The 21,820-nt window shown below is 40.3% G+C and overlaps 1 protein-coding gene across 1 annotated transcript; it reads left to right on the plus strand.

Annotated features, from left to right (window-relative positions):
- The first annotated feature begins 746 nt into the window (after nucleotides 1–746).
- LOC128992288 (protein obstructor-E-like) lies at nucleotides 747–21,609 on the plus strand. The gene is made up of 5 exons (XM_054415783.1): nucleotides 747–865; nucleotides 9,901–10,119; nucleotides 11,032–11,226; nucleotides 12,385–12,595; nucleotides 21,425–21,609. Exons 1-5 carry the CDS (start codon nucleotides 823–825, stop codon nucleotides 21,441–21,443), a joined length of 687 nt encoding a protein of 228 aa, XP_054271758.1. The 5' UTR covers nucleotides 747–822; the 3' UTR covers nucleotides 21,444–21,609.
- The last annotated feature ends 211 nt before the right edge of the window (nucleotides 21,610–21,820 follow it).

Consider the following 21,820-nt stretch of genomic DNA (forward strand, 5'->3'; position numbering starts at 1 on the left):
TATACAGTTAAAAATAGTGTCAATTGTTCTTTCATCCATGAATAAACATTTCTTTACGATATCGCATTATTATAAGCAAACCGAGCTAATTATTGTTAAAACCATCTAATCGTTTCTATAAAAAATTGTACGGTTAAACAATTAATTTATCTACCATAACCTCATCCTAATTTGTACTACGTTAACCATAATGACAGCTGTCATTATGGTTAATGAGGCATTTATGGTTATGGAGGTAACCGTAATGAACCTTTATTTAAACCGTTTAATTAACGCATCCGTCAGTAAAAATACTTTTTGAAGCATAAAATATATACCAGTGTATATAATGCTTAATTCCAAATGAAACATTTTCATTTTATTAATAATTATCCTTATATAGTATTTTATTACATTAAGCCATGGTAATATCTCTTTCCACCCAAAAAAGCTCCCAAAGGTTTTTCTAATTGATCTGCACACCAATCTAACTACAAAAAAATCTTTAAGCAACAAAATTTATTATTACTAAACCCCAAAATAACGATTAAAAATTTAAACTCCACTAACTGTAGTCTCTGGCCCCCTGCATGGTCTAAACTCTAACTTTCTCATACAACAAACTAACCAATAAACATCAAATTCCTAGATTCCAAAGGATTAACACTTCAATTAGCAAACTCCAGACAACCTGAACCACAATTATCCTGAATAACTGGGTCGTAGCGGCTTATGTAAGTGAGTGGATATGTCTTAGGAGTAATTATCCACTCAACCGCAGTGGTGCGCCACCGTCGCAGACCGTCTAGACCGACTCCAGTACCTCCAGTTCCAGCTATAGCCATGGTGTCTGTCTTTGTCGTCACGGCGCTCCTAGTAGCCTCCGGTAAGTGTTATCAGTTGACCTTGAATCGTCCTTGTTTTCCACCTCAACCCCTGGAGGGAGTTGAAGATGTGGGTGTTTGAGAGGTTAGAGTGTGGTGGGGTTTTTACTGGTCCAATTTTTATGTTTACTAAAAAAAAACTTTTAATGTACAAGGTTTAATATGTAAAATGGTAAAAGACACGTATGGTACGTAAATAAAATTGACGTTAACAATGCCACTGGGATATATAGACATCTCATGTTTGAGGATCAGCTGTAGCCAATGATTAATCATTGGTTATTGATATAACAGTACAAAAGTCAATGGTTTAATTCGATTAGCAATTAATTCAACGAGTTTCTCATATACTGTAATGTATGTATCAAAACACTACTTTTCTATAATTATTGTTGATAATAATTTTCACTTATGCAGGGTGTTTTTTTTTTCAAACACAACCCAAATTGGAACTACCATGAGACACTTAATGACAAAACAAGCCCATAAGTTGGTAGCCCTGTTTTCTTTTTTTCATTGCCAATCAGCTGATGTGAATTGTTGCATGATTATCTATAAGATTTAGGGTTATTGGGAATGTATTGTAAATATAGGACACGATAGGTCTCAACATGGCGTTTCTTCACAATTTCAAAGGTAGAAGAATGTATTAAAAGTAAATAATGATTTTATGTCAAGAAAGGTTTGAAATAATGTTTTTATGACCTAAAAATCAACAAATAGACTGATCAAAGAATTAAGGAAACCGGATCTGAGGAAAACATAATTTCAAATGTCAAAAAAGATAATATAAGTTATTAAAAATCTAAATAAATTCCAAAAAACCAAATTGGAGAAGTGGTGATGGTAGCAACTTAATAATATGTCCTTTGATGGTTTATACAATAAAGTTAAATCAGTTTATCATTGGTTTGTGTGGACTACAATATATTCCAGTCTTCTATCATCTTAAGGAGTCCGGATTCCTCTCTGTGCCGTTCTGTTGACAGAATAACAATTTGACCACATTTCGTCATCGTCTACACTATCCTTTAAACCTTTGAAAGGAGTAATTTTATTCAGTAATGAAGTTCTTCAACAGAATATGTATGTTTACGAACCTTATGAATGTAGTTATAATATGCTCGAAACAAATAGAAAAATCAACACACTTGTAGTACTAATAAAAATTTTCAAATATACTATATTAATTTTATAACAGATTTATAGCAAACAATAATACTCAATGCTCAATGCTACTATGCAATGAGCTGGATTTTAAGCCTTGGCATAAGTTTACCGAAAGCCTTCTTATACTTAAGTCCTCAGTCCGATGATACAGATGAAACAATAAACTAATGGTTCATCTGTTAAAAAGACAAAGATTTTTTTACCGGTGAGTAGTATAGCGTACCTGGATTAAAAATTATTCATATAGTTTATTTATTTTATAATAATTTATCCTTAGACTTTTGTTAAGAAGTTGGTTATACATAAATAGTTATTTTGCATTTTTATAGGTTTTAATTTCTCAATTCATCTGCATTCATTTTCCTCCCACAACTAGCTACAGCTAAATATAGTTTGGCCAATGTATGCTACGATTAAAATAATAGATTGAAATGTCTAACCTTATTTGTTTGTAATAGCCACTTCTAACATTACCAAATATTTTGTTGTCAAAGCAAACTAACAATTATTTACTCTTGTTTAAGAATCAGATTGTTTTGACGGCCTTCTATTGGCACCTAAGGATTGTTTACAAAACTAACCTCTCTTATTACCCAGAATGCCCTTCAATGTCCACAATACCCACAATGCCCTCTAATGTCACGTGACATTTATGTGCTGTATCGGACAACGGTCAAGTAGTTGACCTTGCTATAACCTTCCTGAATGCCTGATTGTTTGACCTTTCAAGAAGCTGTAATTACTAGTGTTTCAAATCTAACAGATCTTTGACGACCGTTAAAATTGCTTAACTACTTCTTGGAGTAGATGTGAACATATATAGGGGAGGAAAGCATAACAAATCACTTTTAAGCCTTTCAGTTCATTTATTGAATAGGTAAAATGTATTTGAAAGCATATTTTAAATGTTTTATTGATTCGTTCAGTAAGTCCTATTAAATATCGTTACTGTTTAGAAGGAGTAGTGGAAATTGTTTTAATTGGCTTTTAAATGTATTTAACTGACAGTAATTAATATTCTCTGTTGCAAGATAAATATACAAAGAAACGATTTGTTATCAAAATGTATCATTATTTTGTAACATTTACCACTTATAAAATTGAATCATTAATGCACCACCGTTTTATCAATTTTGTTTTAACATTTTGTTTCACATTCATACACATAATGTATGATTTTATTTTATTATTATCTTCCTAAACGTTACAAATCTAAATTGTTTATCGTTGTATTTTTCCTTTGATGAATTTTAATTAGTTTTGTAATTAATAATTTATGATATCACTAAAACGTAGGTGTGAAATATGAAAAAAAAAACTATTAATTTATTGTGATTAAAAAAACTATTCGAGCATTTCGTATTGCAAACAAACATTTTCCCATGATGAGAGTCTCAGGGTCATTTAATTTCAGCAAATATTTATTAAATCTAATCCGTAATATTGTACTAGCTACAGTAATACAAAAACAGGTAACATAAACCATTTCCATCACTCTGTATTCGAAAATATCCCACTTCCATCTGAGCAGACAGCTGAAATCTTCGAAAATCGTCTATTACCATACACCAAAAACAAATAGTGATCAGCTGACTTTTTCTTACATAAACATTACTTTCGCTACACAAACAATACTTTGCCATCAACAAAGTTACAACAGAAGTTCCCGGTTATAAATAACTATTGTTATTTATTTGTTTTGGCAGTTTTTTTATGTTCAATCAGCTGAGTTTTACACTAAAATTGATTGTACAGCCGTATTGTGTTTAGATTAGAAAAATGAACGGATTACGAAAAATCAGATATTTTTGTTTGTTTGATGAAGTCGTTTCTTTTCATCGTGATAAAAAGTATCGTACGAAAATCGTCACGTCTCATTTCGGAGCTCGATAGTGTTTTACATGCGAATCGAATGAGTGAAATATACTATTAAAATTTTACTGTCAGTTAATTACACTCTCGAACTAATACGAGAATCAGGCTTCGTTAAACTACAGGGTGTTATGATTTTGTATAGTGTAAGTAAGACAATATGACTTATTCAATATGATTGATCGTTTTGTTTACGGAAGGTGAAGATAACAGGTGTCAGATTATAAAAGACCTTCATCATGAATGAAACTGATAACATCGGATATCATAAAGATGTTAGTAACTCTGCCAAGGCTAGTTCATATTAGGGCTTAAACTGTTTTACATTTTAACTGGTAATGGAGGAAAATGGTCATTTATTGCATGGTAACTTTTGTCAACTGTATGTATATATCAACAAATCTGTGATCAAAATTCTGTCTAATATAGATGAACCTGCTGTCATAGAGAGCATAGTTCTTTGTGCTAAATATAGATGGTGATAGTTAAAAAAAATGTTTCTACTGAATTTTGTTGATTGAGATAGCTTACGTTCCATAAAAGGTGCTATAGCTTACAATAAGTCGTCATCAGTTTGACCCGGTTAAAAAGTCCACAAAATCAACAGACAGAATTAAATTTACATGAGCAAAATCTGACAGTGGCAGAGATCAACCACGTCCATTTTGGAAAACAATTCTGACAACCTTAACATGGAGATGAAATGTCTAGTCATTAAAAAATTTCAATATTATAAGACATGCCTTTTGGCAAGAAAAACGAGTTTTAGTCGTCAAGAAATTGACGATTTCCATTCATTTCAGTGTTTCAATAATATTTTTTTGCATATAGAGTAGGGAAAAATATATAAGATATCAACTTTTATGTGTTGCAAGATTTCTTAAGTGGTAATGGTGGTAGGGTAAACGCAAATAGTGAGTTTGAGTTGAAAATCGATGATTGTTTAGATCTCAGCTGTATTTTAATGGATTTTACGAACATTAAGCTTATTCAATTTTTCTTATACAGTTCAGGTATACAAATGTAACATTTAAGGGAACAACTGTCAGTTTAGTCCGCTACATTGTCGAGTGACCGGGAAAGGTGTGGGGGTGTTACGCAAGTAAATGAGGTGACCGCCGCCGTTGCCGCTAAATTCTATACCTCTTGGCTAATCTTGTCCACTTCACTTTCATATCGCCATATCCACTCTTTCTTACCTGGGCCCTCAAGGTCTTGTAAGCTTAATTGCTGAGCTGGTTGATCATTTGAAAAGTTTAAAACTGTTGCATTATATTAAATTAGTTTCCAATCGTAAATTATTTTTATTGAAACAATTACCAATCACTGATTCAATAGTAAAATGAAAGTTCTGTCGAGGTTTTGAATAGTAATCACATACAGTCTTCAGGAAGTAAGACCAAGAACATGGCAATACTGGACAGCTTCAGAAAACAAAATAGCTGAAAACATGATTGTATCATAATCAATTAAGATGTGAATGCCGCCTAGGTGCCTATTTCAACCCAAATATGAATGAGGAATGAATGTAGAATGAAATGTGATGATCCTTGTAGCTTTGTTACTCACCAAAATCAACTGTTTCATTAGCCAGGATCATTTATTTAAAGCCCAATGGTAAGGGACAGCTGGGTCCAAATTCTAACAGTTAAAAAGTTACTGACTTTTCTCATAATTGATACGGCAAACTTTTAACTGTTGGTCTAGTACTATAACCTCTCAGCTGTTAGGGTAGCCAGCCAACAATAGGATAAATACCGCAACAAAAATTATTTACACAAAATCAAAATATAATAACTCAGAATGTGACTTTGTTTGCAGTTGTATAGCTTTTTGTAGCTATAATTGCACTCTAGAACAGTGTACATCAACAATTGATGCAGGATTACGATAGCTATAATACTTTAGTCAGCAAAAGGGTGGTTACTAGTGTCTCTGACTTCGGTGCAAGATGGTAGGTCCGAACTCTGTCTCATCCGTAAAAGATTTTAGGTACCTTACTTGTACCACTTCCCTTTAAACGTGTGAGCTTTTAATTCTAAATGCCACCAGCATTGACACCAGAAAATATCGTTTAACTACTGCAACGTAACGTTTGTAGTCACTAATCGCAAGTGTTAAGTGTCTTTGACCACTTTGACCAACTTGAGGCACCGCCAGCTACAAATAACAAGGTAGGAACACGAACTGTGTGTATTACAGTCACATAGCAAGCAGGCCAAGGGCGGAGTACAGTATCATTATCAGCTTATTACATCACCACTGTGGCTTAAAGGAGATCATATCTCATACCCCCTGATTGAATGGTTAGTTTTGCTAAAAATTTCAGATCTTAGATTCTTAAATTTTGAATACGATTTGAGAAGTCCTTAAAAATGTTCAGAGTAGGTCGGGAAAAGCTTATTGACAGCAATCATGTTAAGATCAAACCCTTGCAGAGGGAAATTGTATATCATTTGAAAGATCTTAAAATTTCCTGAAACTCTTCAATCAAGTAGATAAGTCATTGAAAATAGGTGGATAGCCGGGAATTTGATTACCAAAGGATGTGACAAAGAGGTTCATCAGTATATCTAATATTAGGATGAAATGATTTTATGAATATTAAGAAGCTAGTAAATCTTATAAGAAGGCTATTTATTATTGTTGGTATTATCTAACTAACGTCAGTCGGTTGACTCACAGACTGTGCGTCCATTTTCTACCGGCGATTATGGTTCCCTATCAAACGTGACATGGGAAATCTGTTTTTTGTTGGGTAGTCGTGTAGTAATAAGAGATAATATGAGGAAAATATAATTTTTGACATTATTAAACTCTAAGGCTCAGCAAACTATGGTTTATTCAAATGAAAAATTAGCTATAGCCATAGGACGCCGAGTTATTTTATGACAACGTCTCATCGACCGGCCTTTTCCCATAGTTATAACAGTTTAATAACAAACTTGTAAACATAAACGTTGCATAGAAGCTCCATTATGAATGCAACTGCTGTTTAGGTAGGCCGGGGCTGCGACGTTGCCGCTTCTCACCGCGAGAGAAGGTATGCTACTAGTCTATGATGATATGTCTACTTCAAAAATCCAAAAGTCAACGGTGATAAGCACTATGGCCCTACTATAAACAGAACATCTCCATAGTTACAGACTATAGTAGGTTGTTCGGAAGCAGACCAGCGAAAGTGACCGGGGTCAAGGTGTGAGGGAGTGACAGAGTAACAACTACTCTCGATTTCTACTCGACTTTAGCACTTCGCTCCACTCCACTCTAGTTGGTCCAGATTCGACTCACTTTCTGGCGCGGGAAAAACTTTGGGAACGTCAAAGAAACGCTGCGGCTTCGAATTTCTTTCTGATAGAAACGTTTGAAACTAGAGAAATGCATGTCGTTAACATTAATCTAGTCTTGTTTGGAATATTCCTCTAAAAAAACCTCGACAGCAGACCAATTTATCGGTTGTAATATTGTACTAGCAATTTTTGCTATTAACTGCATAACTATCGTGTTTAACTCTTCAATAATTTTATATTTCATTGGTCCAAAAGATTATAACCCTCCTTTTGGGTATGGTGTATTACTTTATGTAACAGGGGTGTATATTTATAAAAATTCTCATTATAAATAAGTTGGGATAAAAATTTGTATGATATATTAGGCACCCATAAAGTAATAAGTAAATCCCAGGAAAGGGCAATCATTAATCGATGTGATTAATGATTTTCCGTATAGTTTGTCATTTCCCATAAACTAAACTTAAACCAAATCTTCCGAAATAAGAACGAAACTATTACTTAAGTGCCTACTCTTACTTAGCAGGATAATATTTGAATTTCGTATTCTTAAGCCTTTTTCATCAGATTTTAGCTGATTTCTAAAACTTTCTTCTTGTTGGACGTTTTCTGTTGGATGATATTCTCACAAAATAAATAATAAATATGTTGTAAAAGACCAAAAATACAATTTTCCAGTGTCAATATCATCTTCTACGTGTTCTTTCATCGATTCTTATGAAGTTTCAATCCAACAATCAATCATATGACCAACAATAACACAGCTGGAGTTACTTCTATGTAACCCTAGCGTCACATGTCGATGATGAGTTATGAAAGGTGTGACGTTAGGCTTATATCACACGTTATACAATGTAATAAATCACTATATTCCAGGTTTCCGGTGAAAGGGGGTCAGCTACGGCGACTTGTTGGATGTCATTTACTGCCATTTTTATAGGTTATGATTATCCAGAAGTACGAACATTTTACGTTGAACGTAGTTTTTGTTATGCACGTTAACAGTTGTATTTTCAAGCTCATATCAACTTCACATATATAATCCAAAATGTAGCAAGATAACAAGGTAGCACGAGCTAAACAGAATGAAAGCGATATCAATTATTTAAGGTGGGGAAGTCACTATGTGTGTATTTTAATCCAACTATGGGTGAAGGATGAGTGGCGTGATCTTGTAGCCTTGTTAGTGACTACGGCCGACATGTTCCTTAGCTGTTAATTAATAGCCCATACAGCCAATGGCAACTAAGGGACCTACAGTTTATAGTGGAATCCGAACCACATTTTTTCCTCGTAATAAACGAATTGGTCTAATTATCAGGATAGTACTGCGTAGTATTCATTATTTCGGACGTTAATCCACACCAGGGAGCATCAAATCCACAGTGCATGCCTATAAATATCCACAATACCAACAACATAATTTTGTTATTCACATCAATCATTGAAAATATCATTGATTTTCGGATACAAGTTCAGACATTTCATTCCATACGGTCCAGTTTAGTGAAATCTATTACTGTTTTACAGTTTATTGTAGTTTATACGATGTACAATAAGATATACCCTTAAACTTAGTTAAAAATTTAATGTTTCCAAAAAAACAGCAATTGACAACAGCAAAATCCGAGACTCTATCCCAACTGTAGGCTACAGCTCTAATTTTAGAAAGGAAAGTCCAGTTATATCAATAGTCAAAGCAAATCAACAATCAATTCCCATTAAAGGCAGTTTGTCAGTTTACATTGCATAACAGCAACAATGAGGCCAAAATAATCGATTTAATTATTTAGGGCAAAGCACTTTCTCTCGACCTTTTGATGGCGTTGACATTTCTGCCTTGCCTCATACATCGGTGTGAATTTTTTGTTTAGCTGTGAGACGTGTATGATACCTTGTAAAACACACTTTGGGCCATTAAAAAATCATTATGTTCCGTTACAGGAATCGGTTGAGATTATTATAATGTTTTTGGTAGTTTCTTTATAGAAAAAGCACGAATTATTGTTGGTTTATGAAAATACTAGTCTTACCTATGAAATTGATGAGTGAACATAAAATAAATATAACTAAATCATAAAGTAAAAATATAAACTAGTGTGGAGATACAAAAGTGTTGTAGCTTCCGTAAGTAAGAAAATAGATTCAGATAGGTAGTGTAGTGATCAGTAGTTAGTTAAGTTAGTTGTTGTATTAGAGCTACATACATAGTGACAAACAATCCCAGATCTGTGTCCAACAGAGTAGAGGGTTTTTTGTGAGTAGTCTGATCCTCTCAGGAGTCCCACACTACAGGTTGGCCTCCTTTGTGCGTAAATCCATTTTCCCTCCTCTCCCTAAAAAAAGAAATTATTTATAGAAATTCCAGTCATTAAAGGTATATAGTGTCAATTTTCAATAATAAAATAAATTAAAATTTAGTTTAACACCCCCAAAACAACAATACTTACTTAGATGGACGGTATTCATCAGCAGATTCCATAGCAATAACCAGGGTGGTACATGTTTTGGTGGAATGCCATTTACATATAGCACATCCCTTAATGTATTCCATGGGCTGAATCATGTAACACCTGTTTATCGGGCAAGAAAACACTGTTGACAGTCATTTGTGGCTTCCTTATAATAAAATGTTGATCTGTTCTGCAAGTTTAACATATATTTTTGTCATTTTGTCTAGCTTTTACTAACCTTGTTTCTTCCAGGTCACTGTCTGCCGGTCCTAGATGCCCCAGGATGCCCAGAGCAGTACGGAGTCCAGACCTACGAGCACCCAGAGGCCTGTGACCACTTCTTCAAGTGTACCAATGGAACTTTGACCTTGGAGCAGTGTGAGAATGGTCTCCTGTACGACGGCAAGGGCAACGTCCACAACCACTGCAACTACCACTGGGGAGTAGAGTGTGGAAACAGGAAGGCAGTCTGTGAGTAAACATTGTTCAATATTATCATGAGCTTATGTTGTGAGTTGATCAAATCATTACAAATGTTACAGCATGATGCTGTAACAGAATAAAGTCATTAAGCACTTCCTAGAATGATGCTATGGGATAAAGTCATTAAACATTTCATAGAATTATTCTGTGACTATACAACTTTTCCTAGAATGGATATATGATGGATAGAATGATGCCTATATGAAGGCGATAGAGATTTTCTAGGTTGGTCTTGTGAGTGGATAGATACATGAAAATTTACTAGAATCATGTTGAATTATGCTAAAATTATTTTGAAAGCAGTATAATTTAAAGTTAAAGTAATCTCACATTTCATATTATTAGTAGCAGTGGCATTTTTTCCCCATACAATCTTGATAACAATACAAAAATTTAGCTTTGTGTAAATTGTCTCATATGACAAGAGAAAAAACGTTTATTGCCAATCTTAGTACCCTTGCCAAGGTCGATATTTTGATTATTTTCCTGTGGTTGAGCCTCTAATCCAATATTTCCTATGCCTTGGAGGGTTTTTTACCTGAAAATTAACAATAAAGAACATTATTTTCGAGGATGATATTAGTATAAAAATAAAAGTAAAATGCATATCATAGACAAAAAGAATTAAATATATACTGTCAGCCGTGCTACTGCTACCATGGTCACCATAGGTTCTGGCGCACACTGCTTGGAGTGCCGAGTAGTTATGTAGCGCTTACGCTGTAATTACATTGTGGTCCCAGCGGTGTGCACCAGAACCTATGGTATCCGCAGCACAGCTGACGGTCTATATATATTTAATTATTTTTGTCATGTGCATATCCAATTTTAAAATCCGCCTCCCCTAACAATTTGACTGACGATTCACAAGCAATAGTCTCAACTCATGTTTTCCAACAGTGGTACCAGAGTCCTCACCAGGCTGTGAGTACAAGTTCGGTATCTACCCTGAGAGCTCCTCCTGCAGTACCAACTACATCAAATGCGAACATGGCTACCCTTACCAGACACCCTGTGAGCCCGGCCTGGCCTACGACGACAAGACTCACTCCTGTAACTGGCCTGATATGCTGCTCGACCAGTGCAACCCTGAGGGTATGTAGGGGATGTGATAGTAAGGGTGGGAAAGCTGGGAAAGTGCTTATAGCATACCCGCCGCAGGAATTAGTTTTTTAGCTGTTGTAATACAAATTGTCAAAATGTTAACACATTTTGTACAACACAATTGTCTAGGTGACTGAGTGGTATCTCTCGCTTTCAAATCTGAAGGTCGCTGGTTTGATTCCAAGCAAGATCGTTTCCAGATCCAGATGCAAATTTGTTATTAAGCTATAAATTATTGATACAATCTAACAAAAAGGTCGACGTTGGATAATTACAAGACCATATACTGTATCCTTTCAAAACGTAAAAAAGCTATTTGCGTAGAAAACACACAAAATGGAATAAAACAACCTTTTGCAAACAAACCCTTATCTTATTATTTGATAAGAAGTTTATTAATAGAAACAACCAAAACCTAATGTCATTAGAGGATTACCATTACAGTTTAATTTTCTTTGCAATAGTTGAAGTCAACATAGTTGAGTCAGTTGATATGAATTAAACACGACACCGGTTTGCTTATTTTTAAACCAGACAAGTGGAGAATTTCTTTAATTTTTGTTTGAGTAAACAATAGGCAAATTGTTTTAAAAGACGTACAAATTCAAGATTACTTACCTGAGTATATTTTATCTCTAAGAGAGAAAGTAGCTATTTTTGGCAAAGCAGTCATGTTTTACAGTCGTCATCAATGTTGACATTTCTGTTGTTTACAAACATTAATTAAAATATCAAGTGATTAGCAGTCCTTTCTGACTGTGTGTTTCAAATAGTAAACAACATTAAAGTGACATAAAAATGTTTGAGGTTCGCGAACAGAAAGATTTCACATATGTTTTTTTTTCTGTTCTCTATTTGAAGTTACCGAGATATGATGAATTTTAGAACTAAAAACGGCTGTTTTCCGGACAGTATGATGAAAATGCGTTTGTTTTATGCAACATAATTTAAAGCTATTTGTTCAAAACAAAAAATATTGTAAAGTCATACGTTTTTCTAAATTACGTCTAGCAGAACAGGTTTATTGGTCTCAAGCCCATTTATCTTGAATAGTTCTACCTTTATCTTACCTTTATATATAAGTTCTATCTTTACCCTTAACATTACTTTGTGATTCTCAACCTACAACTACTTCTTCCATGTCCACAGCCGTACTCGGATTCAAGTGCCCAGACAAGGTCGACCCTCACTCCGTGGCAGCCAAGTTCTGGCCCTTCCCAAGGTTCGCTGTGCCCGGGGACTGTGAGCGTCTCATCACCTGCGTCAACGGCTACCCACGACTGATCACCTGCGGCGACGGCAAGGTCTTTGACGAGTCTACCCTTACCTGCGAGGAGCCTGAGGACGCTAGGTCCAAGTGGTGAGTAGGGAAATAGTTCATAGAGAGTGGGGTAGAAGTGTTAACGGCTACCCCCGACTGATCACCTGCGGAGACGGCAAGGTCTTTGACAAGTCTACTCTTACTTGTGAGGAACCTGAGGATGCTAGGTCCAAGTGGTGAGTAGGGAAATAGTTCATAGAGAGTGGGGTAGAAGTGTTAACGGCTACCCACGACTGATCACCTGCGGCGACGGCAAGGTCTTTGACAAGTCTACTCTTACTTGTGAGGAACCTGAGGATGCTAGGTCCAAGTGGTGAGTAGGGAAATAGTTCATAGAGAGTAGGGTATAAGAGAAGTGTTAACGGCTACCCCCGACTGATCACCTGCGGAGACGGCAAGGTCTTTGACGAGTCTACCCTTACCTGCGAGGAACCTGAGGATGCTAGGTCCAAGTGGTGAGTGGGGAAATAGTTTATAGAGAGTAGGGTGGAAGAGAAGTGTTAACGGCTACCCACGACTGATCACCTGCGGCGACGGCAAGGTCTTTGACAAGTCTACTCTTACTTGTGAGGAACCTGAGGATGCTAGGTCCAAGTGGTGAGTAGGGAAATAGTTCATAGAGAGTAGGGTATAAGAGAAGTGTTAACGGCTACCCCCGACTGATCACCTGCGGCGACGGCAAGGTCTTTGACGAGTCTACCCTTACCTGTGAGGAACCTGAGGATGCTAGGTCCAAGTGGTGAGTAGGGAAATAGTTCATAGAGAGTAGGGTAGAAGAGAAGTGTTAACGGCTACCTTCGACTGATCACCTGCGGAGACGGCAAGGTCTTTGACGAGTCTACCCTTACCTGTGAGGAGTCTGAGGATGCTAGGTCCAAGTGGTTAGTAGGGAAATAGTTCATAGAGAGTAGGGTGGAAGAGAAGTGTTAACGGCTACCCCAGACTGATCACCTGCGGAAACGGCAAGGTCTTTGACGAGTCTACCCTTACCTGTGAGGAGCCTGAGGACGCTAGGTCCAAGTGGTGAGTAGGGAAATAGTTCAGAGAGAGTGGGGTAGAAGTGTTAACGGCTACCCACGACTGATCACCTGCGGCGACGGCAAGGTCTTTGACAAGTCTACCCTTACCTGCGAGGAACCTGAGGATGCTAGGTCCAAGTGGTGAGTGGGGAAATAGTTTATAGAGAGTAGGGTGGAAGAGAAGTGTTAACGGCTACCCACGACTGATCACCTGCGGCGACGGCAAGGTCTTTGACAAGTCTACTCTTACTTGTGAGGAACCTGAGGATGCTAGGTCCAAGTGGTGAGTAGGGAAATAGTTCATAGAGAGTAGGGTATAAGAGAAGTGTTAACGGCTACCCCCGACTGATCACCTGCGGCGACGGCAAGGTCTTTGACGAGTCTACCCTTACCTGTGAGGAACCTGAGGATGCTAGGTCCAAGTGGTGAGTAGGGAAATAGTTCATAGAGAGTAGGGTAGAAGAGAAGTGTTAACGGCTACCCCCGACTGATCACCTGCGGAGACGGCAAGGTCTTTGACGAGTCCACCCTTACCTGCGAGGAACCTGAGGACGCTAGGTCCAAGTGGTGAGTAGGGAAATAGTTCATAGAGAGTAGGGTAGAAGAGAAGTGTTAACGGCTACCCCCGACTGATCACCTGCGGAGACGGCAAGGTCTTTGACGAGTCAACCCTTACCTGCGAGGAGCCTGAGGACGCTAGGTCCAAGTGGTGAGTAGGGAAATAGTTCATAGAGAGTATGGTAGAAGAGAAGTGTTAACGGCTACCCCCGACTGATCACCTGTGGAGACGGCAAGGTCTTTGACGAGTCCACCCTTCCCTGTGAGGAGCCTGAGGACGCTAGGTCCAAGTGGTGAGTAGGGAAATAGTTCATAGAGAGTAGGGTAGAAGAGAAGTGTTAACGGCTACCTTCGACTGATCACCTGCGGAGACGGCAAGGTCTTTGACGAGTCTACCCTTACCTGTGAGGAGTCTGAGGATGCTAGGTCCAAGTGGTTAGTAGGGAAATAGTTCATAGAGAGTAGGGTGGAAGAGAAGTGTTAACGGTTACCCCCGTCTGATCACCTGCGGAGACGGCAAGGTCTTTGACGAGTCCACCCTTACCTGCGAGGAGCCTGAGGACGCTAGGTCCAAGTGGTGAGTAGGGAAATAGTTCATAGAGAGTAGGGTAGAAGAGAAGTGTTAACGGCTACCTTCGACTGATCACCTGCGGAGACGGCAAGGTCTTTGACGAGTCTACCCTTACCTGTGAGGAGTCTGAGGATGCTAGGTCCAAGTGGTTAGTAGGGAAATAGTTCATAGAGAGTAGGGTGGAAGAGAAGTGTTAACGGCTACCCCAGACTGATCACCTGCGGAAACGGCAAGGTCTTTGACGAGTCTACCCTTACCTGTGAGGAGCCTGAGGACGCTAGGTCCAAGTGGTGAGTAGGGAAATAGTTCAGAGAGAGTAGGGTAGAAAAGAAGTGTTAACGGCTACCCCCGACTGATCACCTGTGGAGACGGCAAGGTCTTTGACGAGTCCACCCTTACCTGTGAGGAGCCTGAGGACGCTAGGTCCAAGTGGTGAGTAGGGAAATAGTTCATAGAGAGTAGGGTAGAAGAGAAGTGTTAACGGCTACCCCCGACTGATCACCTGCGGAGACGGCAAGGTCTTTGACGAGTCCACCCTTACCTGTGAGGAACCTGAGGATGCTACGTCCAAGTGGTGAGTAGGGAAATAGTTCATAGAGAGTAGGGTGGAAGAGAAGTGTTAACGGCTACCCCCGACTGATCACCTGTGGAGACGGCAAGGTCTTTGACGAGTCCACCCTTACCTGTGAGGAGCCTGAGGATGCTACGTCCAAGTGGTGAGTAGGGAAATAGTTCATAGAGAGTAGGGTGGAAGAGAAGTGTTAACGGCTACCCCCGACTGATCACCTGCGGAGACGGCAAGGTCTTTGACGAGTCCACCCTTACCTGTGAGGAACCTGAGGATGCTACGTCCAAGTGGTGAGTAGGGAAATAGTTCATAGAGAGTAGGGTGGAAGAGAAGTGTTAACGGCTACCCCCGACTGATCACCTGTGGAGACGGCAAGGTCTTTGACGAGTCCACCCTTACCTGTGAGAAACCTGAGGATGCTACGTCCAAGTGGTGAGTAGGGAAATAGTTCATAGAGAGTAGGGTAGAAGAGAAGTGTTAACGGCTACCCCAGACTGATCACCTGCGGAGACGGCAAGGTCTTTGACGAGTCCACCCTTACCTGTGAGGAACCTGAGGATGCTACGTCCAAGTGGTGAGTAGGGAAATAGTTCATAGAGAGTAGGGTAGAAGAGAAGTGTTAACGGCTACCCCAGACTGGTCACCTGTGTGACGGCAAGGTCTTTGACGAGTCCACCCTTACCTGTGAGGAACCTGAGGATGCTACGTCCAAGTGGTGAGTAGGGAAATAGTTCATAGAGAGTAGGATAGAAGAGAAGTGTTAACGGCTACCCCCGACTGATCACCTGTGGAGACGGCAAGGTCTTTGACGAGACCACCCTTACCTGTGAGGAACCTGAGGATGCTACGTCCAAGTGGTGAGTAGCGAAATAGTTCATAGAGAGTAGGGTAGAAGATAAGTGTTAACGGCTACCCCAGACTGATCACCTGTGGTGACGGCAAGGTCTTTGACGAGTCCACCCTTACCTGTGAGGAACCTGAGGACGCTAGGTCCAAGTGGTGAGTAGGGAAATAGTTCATAGAGAGTAGGGTAGAAGAGAAGTAGTAACGGCTACCCCCGACTGATCACTTGCGGAGACGGCAAGGTCTTTGACGAGTCCACCCTTACCTGTGAGGAACCTGAGGATGCTACGTCCAAGTGGTGAGTAGGGAAATAGTTCATAGAGAGTAGGGTAGAAGAGAAGTGTTAACGGCTACCCCCGACTGGTCACCTGCGGCGCCGGCAAGGTCTTTGACGAGTCCACCCTTACCTGTGAGGAGCCTGAGGACGCTAGGTCCAAGCGGTGAGTAGGGAAATAGTTCATAGAGAGTAGGGTGGAAGAGAAGTGTTAACGGCTACCCCCGACTGATCACCTGTGGAGACGGCAAGGTCTTTGACGAGTCCACCCTTACCTCTGAGTAGCCTGAGGACGCTAGGTCCAAGTGGTGAGTAGGGAAATAGTTCATAGAGAGTAGGGTAGAAGAGAAGTGTTAACGGCTACCCCAGACTGATCACCTGTGGAGACGGCAAGGTCTTTGACGAGTCCACCCTTACCTGTGAGGAGCCTGAGGATGCTACGTCCAAGTGGTGAGTAGGGAAATAGTTCATAGAGAGTAGGGTGGAAGAGAAGTGTTAACGGCTACCCCCGACTGATCACCTGCGGAGACGGCAAGGTCTTTGACGAGTCCACCCTTACCTGTGAGGAACCTGAGGATGCTACGTCCAAGTGGTGAGTAGGGAAATAGTTCATAGAGAGTAGGGTGGAAGAGAAGTGTTAACGGCTACCCCCGACTGATCACCTGTGGAGACGGCAAGGTCTTTGACGAGTCCACCCTTACCTGTGAGAAACCTGAGGATGCTACGTCCAAGTGGTGAGTAGGGAAATAGTTCTTAGAGAGTAGGGTAGAAGAGAAGTGTTAACGGCTACCCCAGACTGATCACCTGCGGAGACGGCAAGGTCTTTGACGAGTCCACCCTTACCTGTGAGGAACCTGAGGATGCTACGTCCAAGTGGTGAGTAGGGAAATAGTTCATAGAGAGTAGGGTAGAAGAGAAGTGTTAACGGCTACCCCAGACTGGTCACCTGTGTGACGGCAAGGTCTTTGACGAGTCCACCCTTACCTGTGAGGAACCTGAGGATGCTACGTCCAAGTGGTGAGTAGGGAAATAGTTCATAGAGAGTAGGATAGAAGAGAAGTGTTAACAGCTACCCCCGACTGATCACCTGTGGAGACGGCAAGGTCTTTGACGAGACCACCCTTACCTGTGAGGAACCTGAGGATGCTACGTCCAAGTGGTGAGTAGGGAAATAGTTCATAGAGAGTAGGGTAGAAGATAAGTGTTAACGGCTACCCCAGACTGATCACCTGTGGTGACGGCAAGGTCTTTGACGAGTCCACCCTTACCTGTGAGGAACCTGAGGACGCTAGGTCCAAGTGGTGAGTAGGGAAATAGTTCATAGAGAGTAGGGTAGAAGAGAAGTAGTAACGGCTACCCCCGACTGATCACTTGCGGAGACGGCAAGGTCTTTGACGAGTCCACCCTTACCTGTGAGGAACCTGAGGATGCTACGTCCAAGTGGTGAGTAGGGAAATAGTTCATAGAGAGTAGGGTAGAAGAGAAGTGTTAACGGCTACCCCCGACTGGTCACCTGCGGCGACGGCAAGGTCTTTGACGAGTCCACCCTTACCTGTGAGGAGCCTGAGGACGCTAGGTCCAAGCGGTGAGTAGGGAAATAGTTCATAGAGAGTAGGGTGGAAGAGAAGTGTTAACGGCTACCCCCGACTGATCACCTGTGGAGACGGCAAGGTCTTTGACGAGTCCACCCTTACCTCTGAGTAGCCTGAGGACGCTAGGTCCAAGTGGTGAGTAGGGAAATAGTTCATAGAGAGTAGGGTAGAAGAGAAGTGTTAACGGCTACCCCAGACTGATCACCTGCGGAGACGGCAAGGTCTTTGACGAGTCCACCCTTACCTGTGAGGAACCTGAGGATGCTACGTCCAAGTGGTGAGTAGGGAAATAGTTCATAGAGAGTAGGGTAGAAGAGAAGTGTTAACGGCTACCCCAGACTGGTCACCTGTGTGACGGCAAGGTCTTTGACGAGTCCACCCTTACCTGTGAGGAACCTGAGGATGCTACGTCCAAGTGGTGAGTAGGGAAATAGTTCATAGAGAGTAGGATAGAAGAGAAGTGTTAACGGCTACCCCCGACTGATCACCTGCGGAGACGGCAAGGTCTTTGACGAGTCCACCCTTACCTGTGAGGAACCTGAGGATGCTACGTCCAAGTGGTGAGTAGGGAAATAGTTCATAGAGAGTAGGGTAGAAGATAAGTGTTAACGGCTACCCCAGACTGGTCACCTGTGGCGACGGCAAGGTCTTTGACGAGTCCACCCTTACCTGTGAGGAACCTGAGGACGCTAGGTCCAAGTGGTGAGTAGGGAAATAGTTCATAGAGAGTAGGGTAGAAGAGAAGTGTTAACGGCTACCCCCGACTGATCACCTGCGGAGACGGCAAGGTCTTTGACGAGTCCACCCTTACCTGTGAGGAGCCTGAGGACGCTAGGTCCAAGCGGTGAGTAGGGAAATAGTTCATAGAGAGTAGGGTGGAAGAGAAGTGTTAACGGCTACCCCCGACTGATCACCTGTGGAGACGGCAAGGTCTTTGACGAGTCTACCCTTACCTGTGAGGAGCCTGAGGACGCTACGTCCAAGTGGTGAGTAGGGAAATAGTTCATAGAGAGTAGGGTAGAAGAGAAGTGTTAACGGCTACCCCCGACTGATCACCTGCGGAGACGGCAAGGTCTTTGACGAGTCTACCCTTACCTGTGAGGAACCTGAGGATGCTACGTCCAAGTGGTGAGTAGGGAAATAGTTCATAGAGAGTAGGGTGGAAGAGAAGTGTTAACGGCTACCCCCGACTGATCACCTGTGGAGACGGCAAGGTCTTTGACGAGTCTACCCTTACCTGTGAGGAACCTGAGGATGCTACGTCCAAGTGGTGAGTAGGGAAATAGTTCATAGAGAGTAGGGTGGAAGAGAAGTGTTAACGGCTACCCCGACTGATCACCTGCGGAGACGGCAAGGTCTTTGACGAGTCTACCCTTACCTGTGAGGAGCCTGAGGACGCTAGGTCCAAGTGGTGAGTAGGGAAATAGTTCATGGAGGGTAGGGTAGATGAGAAGTGTTAACGGCTACCCCAGACTGATCACCTGTGGAGACGGCAAGGTCTTTGACGAGTCCACCCTTACCTGTGAGTAGCCTGAGGACGCTACGTCCAAGTGGTGAGTAGGGAAATAGTTCATAGAGAGTAGGGTGGAAGAGAAGTGTTAACGGCTACCCCCGACTGATCACCTGTGGAGACGGCAAGGTCTTTGACGAGTCTACCCTTACCTGTGAGGAGCCTGAGGACGCTAGGTCCAAGTGGTGAGTAGGGAAATAGTTCATGGAGGGTAGGGTGGATGAGAAGTGTTAACGGCTACCCCAGACTGATCACCTGTGGAGACGGCAAGGTCTTTGACGAGTCCACCCTTACCTGTGAGTAGCCTGAGGACGCTAGGTCAAAGTGGTGAGTAGGGAAATAGTTCATGGAGGGTAGGGTAGATGAGAAGTGTTAACGGCTACCCCAGACTGATCACCTGCGGCAACGGCAAGGTCTTTGACGAGTCCACCCTTTACCTGTGAGGAACCTGAGGATGCTAGGTCCAAGTGGTGAGTAGGGAAATAGTTCATAGAGAGTAGGGTAGAAGGGACGTGTTAACGGCTACCCCGACTGATCACCTGCGGCGACGGCAAGGTCTTTGACGAGTCCACCCTTACCTGCGAGGAACCTGAGGATGCTAGGTCCAAGTGGTGAGTAGGGGGTTCTAGACAAGGGGTGAAAATGAGTAACACTAGATAGATCATAAAGATGAAGGAATTGCTAAGTAACTGGGAAAAGTCTTTAGGCCAGTTTATGAGATATGGAGGGAAAACTAAAAGCCACTGGGGCAGGGCCCTGATGGAATTTCTTGAACTTCTTATTACACACCTAAAGATTGATTGGAACCTCTATGCCAATTTTGGAGATTTATGGCTTGTAAGTTTTAAGATGTAGTGATCAGTGAGTCAGTGAGTGTTATTTGGATTTCATAAGTATAGATGGAGCGAAAACTGGGAAATACGTCAGTCAGGGGTAGATGAATTTAGAATGTAGTTGTGTGCGTTCCTTGTAGGTCAGGTCAATATTTGGAAATTGTTATTTAACATTGTCCGGACAAGAGAAAAGTTATGTATACAAGAAAGTTAGAAAGACTTTGATAAGTAAGAGAAGTAGAATGATAGCTGTTTTAAGTTTTTACAGTGGAACTGAGATATAAGTTTTAAAAGGGAAGGGAGGATCATGAATAAATTTAATTGTAAGTTGTCTAAATGCCCAAATGGTTAGAGTACTGTAAATTTGATGATATCTAGATTGACTGTTAAGACTATTCTGGACCCATATCCCAATTATACTATCAAATAATTATGCTACTAAACAAAAGATATAAAGTAGATTGTAAAAATCCAGGATTTGGACCTTATCCCCACAAATAAAAACTTTAAAAACATTCCAATTGCTTAGAACAGTGCAGAAAAATGAAATAGTTTAAATTATCTATTAAAAGAACCTAACTTCGTAATTGTTATGAAGTAATAGATTTGTAAGTACAACTTTGAGCAATTATTTACAAAAAGAGTGCATATTTGAAAATTAAATATTGATAATCCTAATAGAGCCATGGATATGTGAGAAAGGAAATGCAGTAAATCCTTACAGATAGGTACACTTGTTGAAAGGCAACTAAGAAACTACAAATAGGTAAAGATGGAGGAAATAAAAATGCAGTTTCTTATTGACGGATATATTGTTTGACCAATGAATGTACCTCATTAATCTTTTAATTTGTTGAGTTGAAATTTATAAAGTTTGTTAGTATATAATCGTTGGTAAAGTCTACATTAAAAATATGAGGCAAGATGAATTTTTAAATTATATTTTGGAACTAATGACGAATTTATGTCACGCTCAATGAAACTACATATCCCAATTATGTTTTTTAACATACCATTTAGAATTAATTATCTTAGTGAATGGTAAAATATCTTTTACCCAACCAGTTTAAATGGACTTCGATTTTTCTCCTCTGTTCCAGTGGTTTTGGCAAGAAGTAAATCAACGCAGAATAGGAAATAGCCTGGAATCGGAGAAAACTACATCAGAAGGTCTAATACCTCCAAACAAGTCATGATGTACATCAACATATCAAATAATATACAAACTACCATGTAAATTGTTTATCACTGTAAATTGTACTATAAATAGTTGATGTGAATAGTTTATTAGCTTTTGAAACCCTTTTTCATCCAAATGTATATTATATTTAGTTAATTATTCCATGGTCTATTTATGCTTCTTCATGGTTGTAATGAAATTCATTACTGTTTATTTATTTGAATTATTTATTATCTAGCCTACCGTGCGAAGCATTCGCACTGAATCCGTCTCAAATCCCATTTATTAAAGTACACAACATACAGTTAATACTGCG

This window comes from Macrosteles quadrilineatus, unplaced genomic scaffold (genome assembly GCF_028750875.1).
Source record: "Macrosteles quadrilineatus isolate MER2022 unplaced genomic scaffold, UCM_ALF_1.0 Scaffold_4__1_contigs__length_99947679, whole genome shotgun sequence".
Lineage (NCBI taxonomy): Eukaryota > Metazoa > Arthropoda > Insecta > Hemiptera > Cicadellidae > Macrosteles > Macrosteles quadrilineatus.